At 47.1% G+C, this 12,067-nt stretch overlaps 1 protein-coding gene across 3 annotated transcripts in view; it reads left to right on the top strand.

Moving 5' to 3' along the window:
* The window catches only part of LOC144591976 (SWI/SNF-related matrix-associated actin-dependent regulator of chromatin subfamily A member 2-like), a 99,832-nt gene that overhangs the window by 18,265 nt on the left and 69,500 nt on the right, over window positions 1–12,067 (top strand). For all 3 annotated transcript variants that reach the window (XM_078396070.1, XM_078396071.1, XM_078396072.1), the window contains 3 exons: window positions 4,501–4,593; window positions 7,679–7,925; window positions 9,428–9,554. In XM_078396070.1, coding sequence (XP_078252196.1) covers window positions 4,501–4,593; window positions 7,679–7,925; window positions 9,428–9,554 — 467 coding nt within the window. The remainder of the gene's footprint in view (window positions 1–4,500; window positions 4,594–7,678; window positions 7,926–9,427; window positions 9,555–12,067) is intronic.

Here is a 12,067-nt window from a genome sequence, read left to right as displayed (position 1 = left end):
GCGACCCACTCTGCGGGGCATGTCCGAGCCGGGTGGGGCTGTGGTGTTCTGTGCGACAGTGAATTGAGGAGGTCGCGAAGTCTGTTCCCAGCTGGTTCTCCATGCTGCTAGTATATTGAAACCGAAGCCACAGAGGGTCGCTGCATGACGGGAGAAGAGCGACGAGATGACAGGCGTTGAGGTCCCAGTTGCTGTGAATTCTGGGCGAGGTGGTGCAAAGGATGTTTGGTGCCCGATGGGGCCTTGCACACCAGCGTATGAGTGAAGTAGGCTGCCTGTAGACACGTCGCAGAGGAGTGTGGTGTCAGCGGGCCCGAATCGCACATCCTCCAACACCAGGCCAGAGATGGCGGTGCGGTAGGCTAGCATCTCTTCATCCTCTCGCTGAGCGGCCGCCATGGCCGTGTAGTCGACACCTGAGGCCAGAGTGTGGATGGCATTGATGGCGATGGGGGACAACCCATCTGGTACCTGGTTGTTCTTCCCTGCGATGTGCTGGATGCAAGTAGTGTATTCTGAGATGTAGGTCAGGTGACGCTGCTGTTGGGTTGACCAAGGATCAGACACTTTGGCAAAAGCAAACGTGAGTGGCTGTGAAATCCCTGCCTTCGAGGAAGTAGTGGAAATGCCGGATGGCCAGGTAGAGAGTGAGGAGCTCCCAGTCGAAAGCGATGTATTTCTGCTCGGGGGGGTCTCGGGTGATGACTGAAAAAGGCGAGGGGCTGCTATTGATCAGTTGTTCCAGCACTCTGCCAATGGCTGTGCCAGATGTGTCGACTGTGAGAGCTGTTGGTGCGTTGACACGTGGATGTACCAACATTGCCTTTGCCAGCGCCTCCTTGGGGTTGTCATACGCGGTTGTGGTTACGTCATCACAAACGAGCTCTTTCGGCTTGTTGGTTAGGGCCTTGAACAGCGGTTGAATGATCCTGGCAGTTGCTGCCATGAAGAGGTGGTAGAAGTTGACCATGCCGACAAACTCTTGGAAGAGGGTTTGGCAAACTTGCGAATGGCCTCGACCTTGGTCAGGAGCAGGACCGCTCCGTGCTGGTTGATGTGGTGGCTGAGGAAGTTGATGGAAGTGAGGCCAAACTGACACTTGGCAAGGTTGATGGCCAGGCCATGCATGTTGAGCCTCTGTCAGAGCTGCCGGCAGTGGGCATGGTGTTCCTGGCGAGAGCGTCTGGCGACGAGGATGTCGTTGAGGTAGATGAACACAAAGTCCAGCTCGCGGCCTACCGTGTCCATGAGCCATTGGAAAGCCTGGGTGGCGTTCTTGAGGCCGAAAGGCATGCACAGGAACTCAAAGAGCCTGAGCCATCTTGGGGATGTCGTCTGGGTGGAGCGGAATCTGATGGTAGCCGTGTACCAGGTCGATCTTGGATAAAACCTTGTCTCGTCCAGGTTTGCCGCGAAGTCCTGGATGTGAGGGACATGGTACTGGTCGGCTGTTGTGACCTCGTTGAGATGGCGGTAGTCCCCACAGGATCTCCAGCCCCACAGACGCTTTGGGGACGATGTGAAGCGGGGATGCCCACGGGCTGTCTGAGCGGCACACTATGCCCATTTCCTCCATCTTGCGGAAATCGTCTTTGGCCAGTTGGAGCTTGTCAGGGGCAGCCCGCGTGCATGGAGTGGGGTTATGGTGCTTCACCCCATGCTTGGGGCTGGCCGTTGTGAACTGGGGTTATGTTGGGGAAATCGGTCAAGATCCTGGCGTACTCGTTGTTGGAAAAGATCACTGAGCCGAGGTGGGGCGCAATCAATTCGGCGTGGTGCATGGCGATCGATTGGAACATCTCAGAATTAACAAGATGTTGTCCTTTCACGTTGACCAGCAGAGAGTGCGTCCGGAGGACGTCGGTGTCCAGCAGCGGTTGTGAGACGTCGGCGATGGTAAAGGTCTACTTGAAGCAACAGGAGTTGAAGTTGAGCGGGATCGTGCGGACCCCTTATGTTCTGATGTTGCTGCTGTTGGCAGCAGCCAAGGGAGACCCGTTTATTGCAGAATGAGTGTCGGTGCCCGAGGGGGGCAAAACACTGACCTCTGCTCCTGTGTCAACGAGAAAACGCCGCCCGAATGACAATCCCAGGTGTAGAGGAGGCGATGTTTTTGGCCGGCCGTAGTTGCCATGACCGACGACCGGCCGAGGCATTTCCCAGATGCATGCAGGATGGTTGGCATTGGTGTGCCTCGGAGCCCCACCTTTGGTGGTAGTAGCACCACTTGTCCTTGCTGGCGCCGTTTGTGGCCGCCGCTCTTTCCGTGGTGGCTGGGACCGCCCATATGACCTGCCGCCACCTGACTGCTGGTGGCTCCACCCTGCTGTTTGGCCTGCCACAGCACGTCTGCACGGGCTGCCTGCCGTCAGGGGTCACACAACCGCGAGGAGCAGACGGATGTCCTCGGGCATCTGCTCGTGGAAGACCTGTTTGCAAAGGAGGCATGTCTTGTGTCCATCCATCTGGGCGAGCATTTCGTTCATGAGCACGGACGGTTTGTGTTCGCCAAGGCCATCTATGTGCAGTTGGCGGCTCTCCGCCTCAGGACTCTGCAGAGATACCTGAACTCGGAGCATCCTCCGAGGTGGCACGTGCTGGCGACGCACTTTTTCCAACGGGGCCGCTGCCTTCAAGAAGGTACGCGGATCCCGATGGTGGGCGTCAGCCGTGCTGTCCTGCTGGGGATGCCCGGCTTCAACCGGGACTTTCTGAGAGTCTGGAACCTGGTTGCTGTCACGGGGGGCGGCGGCCCAGGCGTGAGAGCAGCCGGCCCTTGTCCCGCCCTTCCGGGTGTCGGAGGGGGGCTCAAACATGTGGAGTACTTGCGGCTGAGCAAACCCCCGCACAACCGGAAGTACTCGTCGGACCCAGGCGCCGTAATCCTTCCCGGGAGCCGGTTCCACAGAACATGAGCCGCATTTCCTCAACACCATTCATCTCCCTCCGAGACACAGGGTGGTGTGTCCTGTACGGGCTCCTCCTCCACACCCTGCACTTCCTCGCCCTGGTCCACCGTCCGGACACTAAGTGGCGGTCGGTGTTGTCTTCCGGTCGCGAGGGGGCCCCGCGGTGGGGGTCCCTCTACGCAGGGATTCTCCCCTTCTCCATCGGGGACCTGGGGTGGAGGGTATTGCACCGAGGAGTCCCCTGCAACCTGTTCCTCGCGTGGTTCACAGACTCACCAGCCGCCTGCCACTATTGCGGGTTGGAAGAGTCTGTGTACCACGTGTACATGGAGTGTGTGAGGTTGCAGCCCCTGTTCCAATATCTAAAGGGGCTGCTCCTTGCTTTTTGGCTGCACTTTTCACCCACCATCCTCATCTTTGGACACCCTGTGCGTTGGGGAGAGGGCAGGGCCAAAGATGTCCTTGTTGGGTTGCTCCTGCGCCTGGCCAAGCTGGCCATCCGCAACTCATGGCGCCAGGCAGAAGAGGGCTCTGCCGGAGCTAGCTGCCTGCCCCTTTTCCAGGGTTACATCCGCGCCCGGGTGGTATTGGAGAGGGACTACGCGCTGTCCACGGGCACCCTGGAGGATTTCTGGGACCGCTGGGCACCGCGGGGGATTGGTTGTATCCTGGATGGGGATTGTAATATAATTGTATAATAGTTTCAATTGGTATATTTGTTTGTATAGTATTCTGGTGGTGGGTTCTGTTTTGGTTTTATTGTATTGTATATATTATTTGAATATTTGAATAAATATTTTTGATTAAAAAATTTAAAAAAAAATCCATGTGCAGGAGTTTTGCCGCCCTGTCGCGCGCGGCGGCCGAGACCGAAAGTGTCCTTGAGGAGCATTCTGATCTCTTTGTACTTGTCGTCGGATGTCTATTTTAGGGAGAACTTCCTCATTCTCCACTCTAATGGTACTTTCATAATTCTGCACACCTCTGTCAGGCTGCCCTCTGGCCTCTCTTCTGCACCAAGGGAAACATTCCACACTAGACAACATTCTGATGAATCTTCTCTGTGGCCTCTACCATGCAATCAGGTCCTTTAATGTGGCAACCAGAACGGCATACACACCCCCACCTGTGGCCTAACCAAAGTTTTATCATGTTGTATCACAACCTCCATGTTCTCATAGTCGACACTGACTAATGAAGGCCAGGTCCTGTTTGCCATCTTCATCACATGCTGCCATCTTTGGGGATCATTGGATTTGTGCCCGCCGGTGACCCTCTGTTCCTCATACCTCCTCAGGGTTTGTCATTCATGTGTACGTCCTAACCTTAATAGGCCTCCCAAAATGCATCACCTCACACATTTCAGGAGTACAATCCCTCTGCAAACGCTCAACCCGGTTTAGCAACAGATCAGTATCCTTCAGTAGCCTAAATCTATCACTAGTGCAGGTAATGTGAGTTGAAAAAGAAAATCATGTTGAACAAGAAATGTCCACTTCCTATTTTAACTTCTTTCTTGCTTGTTTAAAACAATATTATAGTTTTTAGATTCAGTAAAAACTCATTCAGTATATTTTATTTTTACTTTTAGATATAGGCATGTATTCAATGGCTGGTCAGGCTGTTGGACCCTCACAAATGATGCCAGGGCATGTTCCTAATGCTCATAAGCCCTGGACAGAAGGTAAATAACTGTCAAGCTCATATTTTCAGACTGTCTATCTGCAATTGTTATTTCATCAGAACATTTAAGGGTATTGACAAATTTGGTACAAAATTTGAACCATTATTAGGCCAGTTTCTCAAATTTCTGTTGGTATGTGTCCACTGCAGTTCTGGAACTATAGTATTTGGTAATAAACTGATTTTTGTGGTGAGGAAAAAACTCCCATCACATAACTGAATTCAAAGCTTAAATATTTACAGCTGGCACAGCTAAATAAATCTTAACAGTTGTGTGTTATATTTTGTCTCCAGGAGATTGTGCCATTAATTATTGTAAAGAAGTAACTTGAGTTCATGATTCATTGAATGTTTACTTTGGGTCTCATCAATGCCATACAGCAAGAAAACAGGCCTACCTTGTCCAAGTTGGCATTCTGGGCTAGTCTTGTTTTCCTGCATTTTGCCTATAGCCCACTAAACCCTTCATATCCATATATCTGCATAAATGCTTTTTGAAAATCCTAATTATATCATAAGGCCCATCAAGTCTACGCCATTCAATCATGGCTGATCTATTTCTCCCTCCTAATCCCACTCTCCTGCTTTTTCCCCATAACCTCTGACACTTGTACAAATCAAAAATCTATCTATCTCTGCCTTAAAAATATCCACTGACGGCTACAGCCTTCTGTGGCAAAGAATTCCACAGACTCACCACCCTCTGACTAAAGAAATTTCTCCTCATCTCCTTCCTACAAGAACGTCCTTTTATTCTGAGACTATGACCTCTAGTTCTAGACTCTCCCACTAGTGGAAACATCCTCTCCACATTCACTCTATCCAAGCCTTTCACTATTCTGTATGTTTCAATGAGATCCCCCTCTCATTCTTCTAAACTCCAGTGAGTAACCGGCCCAGTGCTGACAAATGCTCATCATAGGTTAACCTACTCATTCCCGGGATCATTCTTGTAATCCTCCTCTGGACCCTCTCCAGAGCCAGCACATCCTTCCTCAGATATGGTGCCCATAATTGCTCACAATATTCCAAATGCGGCCTTACCAGCGCCTTGTAGAGCCTCAGCATTATATCCCTGTTTTTGTATACAAGCCCTCTTGAAATAAATGCTAGCTTTTCTACTTGCATCTACTTGTATCTACTTCCATAGCTTTCTCCGAATTAAGAGAAATCAATATTCATATCACTGGGTTGTAATGAATATTAATTTCACTAATTTCAAGTAACCCTCTGTCCCTCTGTAATCTCTGTCCCTCCCCCACCCTAGTCGTCTTGCCTGTTTCACTATTTGTATCCGTTCATTATCACCTCTTCTACAGACAACAATGGATCATTGTGGGCGCTACCGTTCTTGAGTCATTGGTGCCGGCTGAGATTTATTTTGTACCTTTTCATACCTCTTGTTTACCTCTACCCTGACACTCAGTCTGAAGAAGGGTCTCGACCCAAAGCGTCACCTATTCCTTTTCTCCAGAGATGATACCTGACCCATTGAGTTCCTCCAGCAGTCTATCTTCGGTGTAAACCAGCATCTGCCGTTCCTTCCTACACACATGCTTGTGCACACACGCACCTTGTTTTTCAGATTCCTTCCCATTAACTCAGTCAAAGGAATGTTAAATGTTACTGGTTTTCATTGACCTGTGTTTCAAAAATGATCTCCAAACATGCTCCCTGGTCTTCATTGGAGTGAAGTCAAACTTCATTAAGTGACAGATTAAATTAACTTAAACGTTTTCTTGTAGTACAGATTTATTAAGTACAGAAACTCCCTGACTTGCGTAAAGTTCCATAAACCCTTAAATCTGTCAGATTTTTCGCAAGTTGGAATCTCCTTAAAATTAGGTAGAAACAAAGACCTGCAGAAGCTGGATAATAGACAAAACGACACAAATTGCTGGAGTAAATCAGTGGGTCAGGCAGCATCTCTGGAGAACATGGGTAGGTGACATTTTGGGTTGGGATCCTTCTTCAGATTGATTCAATCTGTTGAATTACTCCAGCACTTTGTGTTGTTTCACCTTAAAACTAGGTGCCGATGCTGCTGGTCTGCAGCCCTTCTTGAAGTCGCCAACATCTTCCAAGGTGAAGCATCTTCCAAGTAATGGGAGGAGATGGAGGAGGGGGGGAAGCAGACAAAGCAAAGGCTGATAGAAATAAGGGGCAGCTGGTGAGAATGGCCGGTGCCCCACGGTGACCGGGGGTATCCTATTGGTGGCAGCAACCTGAAGAAATCACTGTCGACCAGGGGCTACGATGTGAGCTGTAACAACAGCCACGTCAACTGGACGGTGGTAAAGAAGGGCTCACTGGTTCACCTTGTGGAAGATGTTGGCGACTTAGCCAGGAGTTGCTCTCCGCTGCATCTTTTGTTCTCGCTCGACTTCCCAATATTGCACCAACAGTGGCCAAAACCGGAAGAGCGTCGAGCCCAGTCAACGCTTTTATATCTATGAAGCGACGGGAACCCCTCGCCATCTTCCCGTTGCAATTACACAGGTCATTTAGGGAATGGGACGACCTGTTGTAAATTGTTTACTTAAGTGCAAAGTTATATAACTCTCCTATTACGTAAGTCGGGGAGTGCCTGTCAATATATGCAAACCTAGTTTTCTTCTGGCTACTCCATTTTACTTTCCTTTCAACTTCTACACACTCCCTATCTGCTCTCCAATAACCATACCATAATTTAGCCAATTAATTTTCACTGATCTGCTTAAATTGTTCAACTTCCTGAAAAGCAATTCTTAATCCTAAATTTCAAGGAGAACTCAAAACAGTTCCTCGTGATAAAAACATCTCTTTATATGTATGGAATCCTCATTGGAATATTCTGTAAGTTTAGCCCACTGACCACTCCTGACTTCCAATACTGAGACATTAAATGGTGCATGAACCAGTGTGTCTTCGTTCTCCATCTGTGCCACCCTCTTATTACTTTCAGATGAAACAATTGATGCATTGTTTTAATATAAACAGTAATTTGAATATAAATCTAACAGTTATAGTTTTTACACTTTATCCTTAATACAATAGGAAAATTATGTAATGCAATCTATTTTTCTATTTTCTTTGGAAAATAATAGGTCAAGCCAATGAAATGGGAATTCCAAGCACTCCTCAAAAAATGCCTACTCAAGCTACTTGTGGGAGACCATCTCCTGCACCAGCTGTGCAGACAGCCCCCTCTGGCCCTGGGGTACCGTTGCCACAGCAATCTGTTGTCCAGCCTTCACCAACTATCCATCATCAACAGAAACAAAACCGTATAACGCCCATCCAGAAACCACAGGGGTTGGATCCTGTTGAGATTCTTCAAGAACGAGAATATAGGTGAGTTGAAATGTTACTATAAAAATCTGTAATTTGTCTTTCGATGTCCGTGACTCCTTTTTGGAATAATTAACAGCAATCTCTTTTAAGGTGGTATGGTATAAATAAAGTCTAGCATTCTGTAAGTCTCCAAGTTTAATTCCTGCTTGTGTAGAACATAGAACCATACAACATAGGAACAAGGTCTTTATTCACAAAATGCTGGAGTAACTCAGCAGGTCAGGCAGCATCTCGGGAGAGAAGGAATGGGTGACGTTTCGGGTCGAGACCCTTCTTCAGATTGAACAAGACAGACAGATCTCCAGCCCACAAGGTCTCCAGCCCACAATGTTAATGCTGAACACGATGCTAATTAAACAATTACCATCTGTCTGCATGTGATCGGTATCCCTCCAGTCCCGGCATATTTTCACTTGCCTATCTAAGAGCTGCTTAAATGTGACTATCAAATCTGTTTCCACCATCACCCATGACAGCATGTTCCAGGCACCTATCACTCCTGTGTTTTTCTTTAAACTTGTTCCGCAAATAAACTTTCTTCTACTGACTAACTCTATGCCCTCTAGTATTTGATATTTGCATTCTGGCAAAGTGAAGAGAGTGGAGCAGCGGCGCAGATCTCGCTGGCTCTGGGGGAGAGAGAGGGAGGGACCAGCACCCGCTGACACCCTCCCCCTCCCCGCATTCCCACTCTCATCCGCTGCTCCCTCTACCCCGACCTCCCCTCCCCCCCCCACTCTCTCTCTCCCCCTGGGGTGAGCGGCGGCGAGAAGGGAAGTTTCCTTGAGTTTGTTGTTTGAGAGGGGGAGCTGTGATCTCTCGCCTTGTCCAGGCTCTAGGTCGGTGGCGATCCGCTCTCCCTTTGCAGGCAGCTTCTGCCTCCAGTCCCCGCTGCCTAAGAGCTTACTGCAGGCCGGATAAAATCTCGTGGCAGGCCAGATGCGCCCCGCGGGCCTTAGTTTGGAGATCCCTGGACTAGAATAATAAGATATGTTGGAAAATTGCTAAGAAGGTAGATCCAATAGGAAGTGGCTTACCCGGAGCACTAGCTCAGACTGATTGTCTTGTGTTTATGCTTATGTGTCAAGAGTAAGTGTGTTTAATTGTCATGTGCACTGAAAATTGAACAACGACAACATGTAAAGACAGTACTCATAGCACAATAAACATCTGTAAAGACAGTACTCATAGCACAATAAACTAGAAAAAAACAATATTGGTGCAAAATAAAAGCCTGAAGTTCTTAGTGCAACCAAGACAATTTGTAGTTTAGTTGGTATTTACTTTTCAAAAGCCTGATGGTTTTTGGAAATGAGCTGTTCCTGAGGTCACAGTTTGCAGACTCTTATACCTTCTAATCATTCTACATAATTGAACCAGATCAACATAAACTTCTGTAATATACCTTTTCAAAACATTTTAAGATTTTGAACGTACACAAATGAGCTGTTGCTCCCAGAATGCAAGCTGTTAACATTAATTTTAATTTTCTTGTCTCAAAGACTTCAAGCTCGAATTGCTCATCGTATTCAAGAGCTTGAAAACTTACCTGGTTCTTTGCCACCAGATTTGCGCAATAAAGCGACTGTCGAATTAAAAGCACTTCGCCTGCTCAATTTCCAAAGACAGGTTAGTATTCATTTCAATTATATAATGATGCAACATGAAAGGACATTATTCCGCTGATGAGATCTGCACTAGTTCTTTAAAATAACTGCTATTAGTCCCACGACCCTCATGTGCTGATTTTGTTTTCCTTCAGATAAATTAAAAGTTTACTGCTCTTAATGGATACCACAATAGGTACCATGAAATTTCAGTGGTTTCTGAATATTCTTCAAAGGAGATCTGCCATACTTGCTCAAAATGCATGTGGCCATATTTCCACCAATATGGTTGATTCTAAACAGAGTCCTTGGTTTGTGATAGTTTGGGGATGAACGGTAATCTGGGCCACCTCTCTCATCTTTCTCAATCTATCTGACATCTATTACAAACCTACTGATTCCCAGTTATCTGGACTACACCTCCCACCCTGCCTCTTGCAAAGATGCTATTCCCTGCTCTCAACTCCCCAGTCTCTGCTGCATCTGCTCCCAGGATGAGGTGTTCCATATGAGAACATGCGAGATGTCCTCATTCTCCAGGGAACATGGGTTCCCCCCTTCTGTCATAGATGAGCTCCTCACACGTCTCCTCTGTGTTCCATATTTCTCTCACTCCCCTTCTCCCCAACGCAACAAAGACAGAGTTCCCCTCGTCCTACCTTTCACCCCACCAGCCTCCACATCCATCACACTATCCTTCAACATTTCTGTCACCTCCTATGAAATCCCATCACTAATCAAATATTTTCATTTCCACCCCTTCCCACCTTCTGCAAAGACCGCTCCCTCAGCAAATTTGTTCACTCATCCCTCCCCGCACAAACCACCTTGACCATCCTTTCAGGCACGACATTGGGTTACGTCTATCCCTTCCAATCTCATCAATTGCATCAGCTGTTCCCATGTGGAATCCTGTACGTCAGTGAGATCAAAGGGAGACTCTTCGACCGTTTCACTAGCACTTAGTCTGCTGAGGCCTACAGGATTTCCCAGTTGCCAACCTTTTCAACGCCCCTTCCCATTCCAATACTGTCATTTCTGTCCTGCGCCACCTCCAATGCCAGAGTAAAACCGCATGCAAATTGGAGGAACAGCACCTCATATCTTGCTTGGGTAGCTTAAAACCCAAGTGGGATGGATTTTGAATTCTCTAATTTTAAGTAACTTCTACATACCCCATGCCCCCTACTCTCCCCAGTTGTTTAACCAGTTGCTCAGCTCTCCATATTGTATCCCTCTTGAGTTTGCACCTTCCGCAGCCAACAATGGGCCCACCAGGGCACCACGCTGCCTGAGATCATTTGTGGCTGACCCTGATTTGTCGTGGTCTTTTTTCGCTTCCAGTTCTTCAGTCTGAAGAACAAGTCCTGACCCGAAACATCACCTATCCTTTTTCTCCATCTATGCTGATCCAGCACTTCATCTTTATTGTGTGCTTCTTGACATGGGCTGAATTAAGACAACGGACTGTTGTTCTTTGATGTTGTTAATCTCATGGTGAAACAGAAATGGATGATTCCCTCAGCATTTTGCCCGAGAATGATTAGAAATGCTTCAACTTGTCTTTAGCACTCATTTGTTAGGCACCAACATTGAGGTTGGGGGGAATCTTGGAGCCTTTCTTCCCATTATCTTTTATATATCTTGTACCCTTGTTCACAGCTAGATGTGGTAGGATCTGATCCATTGGTTACAACATTACTTCACTCTTGTCTATTGCTACAGGGCCATCTTTTCTTAGTGCTTCCGTGTAGTAAGTTCCCACATTCTGATAGACCTCTTCTTCACCCTCAACAAGAATTAGACATCCTTTGAAATGTTGAGGCTAGAACTGAACGCATTACTCCAACCAGGGTCTAAACTAGTGAAGAATAAATGCCAAAAGAAAATGCTGGAACACTGAAATTCAGTCTGGACAAGACTTCAGTACCATTTTTTTCTAAGGCTTGCTCCTGCATTTATTTATATTTATGCACTTTTTATTTTTGTATTCTGCTTCTCAGTTTGTAAAGCTGATCCCATATTTCCTTGAGAGATCTTTACATTTGAAGTGCAGTGACAACATCACTATTGCAAGAATTGTATAGGAAGAAACTGCAAATGCTGGTTTAAACCAAAGATAGACACAAAATGCTGGAGTAACTCAGTGGGACAGGCAGCATCTCTGGAGAGAAGGAATGGGTGACGTTTCGGGTTGAGACCCTTCAGACTGAAGAAGGGTCTCGATCCGAAACGTCACCCATTCCTTCTCTCCAGAGATGCTGCCTACCCCGCTGAGTTACTCCAGCATTTTGTGTCTATTTATTGCAAGAATTATCGTGGCAGTAAAAGTAATTACCAATCCAGATCAGAAATATCATAAACCTCATATTAATGACAGATTTGTAGGTTTGGCTTTGTATTTGTATTTAAGATTTTAAGAACGTAGGACATTTCTAACTTTCTGCACACTTGTTCAATAATAATGTCAAAATGTAAACCATTTTGTATTTTTCTACTGATTAAAACGTAGTGTAGAAGGTAAAATGAAACTAT

This window comes from Rhinoraja longicauda, chromosome 3 (genome assembly GCF_053455715.1).
Source record: "Rhinoraja longicauda isolate Sanriku21f chromosome 3, sRhiLon1.1, whole genome shotgun sequence".
In the NCBI taxonomy this organism is placed as follows: Eukaryota; Metazoa; Chordata; class Chondrichthyes; order Rajiformes; family Arhynchobatidae; genus Rhinoraja; species Rhinoraja longicauda.
Note: the sequence above shows the minus strand (reverse complement) of the source record. Positions and strands in the feature narration are given on the sequence as shown.